Source organism: Malaclemys terrapin, chromosome 1 (assembly GCF_027887155.1).
Source record: "Malaclemys terrapin pileata isolate rMalTer1 chromosome 1, rMalTer1.hap1, whole genome shotgun sequence".
Classification (NCBI taxonomy): Eukaryota; Metazoa; Chordata; order Testudines; family Emydidae; genus Malaclemys; species Malaclemys terrapin.
In genome coordinates, this window is record NC_071505.1 from 347,993,465 (window position 1) to 347,994,918 (window position 1,454).

The following is a 1,454-nucleotide window of genomic DNA, read 5'->3' on the forward strand; positions in this document are numbered from 1 at the left end:
TTGCAGGGCTTCTTCCTCCTTCCTTTGCAACATCTCGTACTGGCCACTGGATACTGGGCTAGATGGACAGTAGGTCTGATCCAGTCTGGCAATGCCTATCTTCCTATTGGTGGTATAATTCCAAAACAATGTTTTTGCTGATTTTCCTTGAGGTCCTGGGAATCTCTAGATTTGCACTGAGAGCAGAAACCTGTCTCGCTAAATATCATCTAGTCTCCTGTTCTTTTTCCTTTCAGGAAGGAAAGTGCAAAAGTCCCCGGATCTGCCCAGTATATTATGTCAGCTGTCAATGACACCAAATTCAACTCTGCAGTGTTCCTTCTCACCGCGATACCTGGGCTGGAAGACGTTCATCTCTGGATATCTGTCCCCTTCTGCTTAATGTATGTTATTTCAATATTAGGAAATTCAGTCATTCTGTTCATTATAAAAACAGATCCAAGCCTCCATGAGCCCATGTACATTTTCCTTTCCATGTTGGCCGTCACAGACCTTAGCTTATCAATAGCCACCATACCAACGATACTGGGCATATACTTGTTTAACTCTAGGGGAATCAGCCTCAATGCCTGTTTTGCCCAGCTGTTCTTTGTCCACTCGCTTTCAAAAATGGAATCCTCCGTCCTCTTGTTGATGGCCTTTGACCGCTTCATTGCAATCTGTAACCCACTGAGATATGCCTCCATCTTAACTACACAAAGAATAGCGAAGATGGGACTGGTGGCTGTTCTAAGATCAGTGGCCGTAATACTCCCACTCCCCATTCTCCTGAAACGGTTCCAATACTGTCGAGCCAATGTCCTCTCCCATTCCTACTGCCTTCACCAGGACGTCATGAAGGCAGCTTGTTCAGACATCTCAGTGAACAGCATCTATGGCTTGTTTGTTAAAGTCTTCACGGTTGGGTTGGACTCATTCCTCATCTTCCTCTCTTATGTGATGATTGTCAAAACAGTGCTGAGTGTTGCATCCCACAGAGAGTGCCTCAGGGCCCTGAACACCTGCGTCTCCCACCTCTGCGCTGTCGTGCTCTTCTACATATCAGACATTGGCCTGGCTTTGATACACAGATTCGGAAATAGCTCTACTCACTTGCTTCAGATTATCCTGGGCTATGTCTACCTGCTGGTCCCGCCCCTGATGAACCCAATCGTGTACAGTGTGAAAAGCAAACACCTTCGTGAGAGGATAATCAGGGCATTTGTCAAGTGAAGGGTCAGTTCATCACCTGGCTCCAACACTGGTGACATGGAAGAGGAAAAACACGAGCGATGGCCATGGCCACGTATTCCATCATGGATCCCCTTCCCCTAAGGCACTTTCCTGTGCCCCATCTCTTCCCTGAAGATGACACCTCTACTATTCCCCTTTACCCGAGACTCTGCCCCCTTACCAGGCTGGAAGCCAGAGCCAGGCCTTGGTGAAAATTGCCCAAGGAACCAGAGCCACAGTGA

The 1,454-nt window shown here is 47.6% G+C and overlaps 1 protein-coding gene across 1 annotated transcript; it reads left to right on the forward strand.

Annotated features, from left to right (window-relative positions):
• Positions 1-276: 276 nt before the first annotated feature.
• LOC128832304 (olfactory receptor 51G2-like) lies at positions 277-1,212 on the forward strand. The gene has a single exon (XM_054019578.1). The coding sequence runs from the start codon at positions 277-279 to the stop codon at positions 1,210-1,212; it is 936 nt and encodes a 311-aa protein (XP_053875553.1).
• The last annotated feature ends 242 nt before the right edge of the window (positions 1,213-1,454 follow it).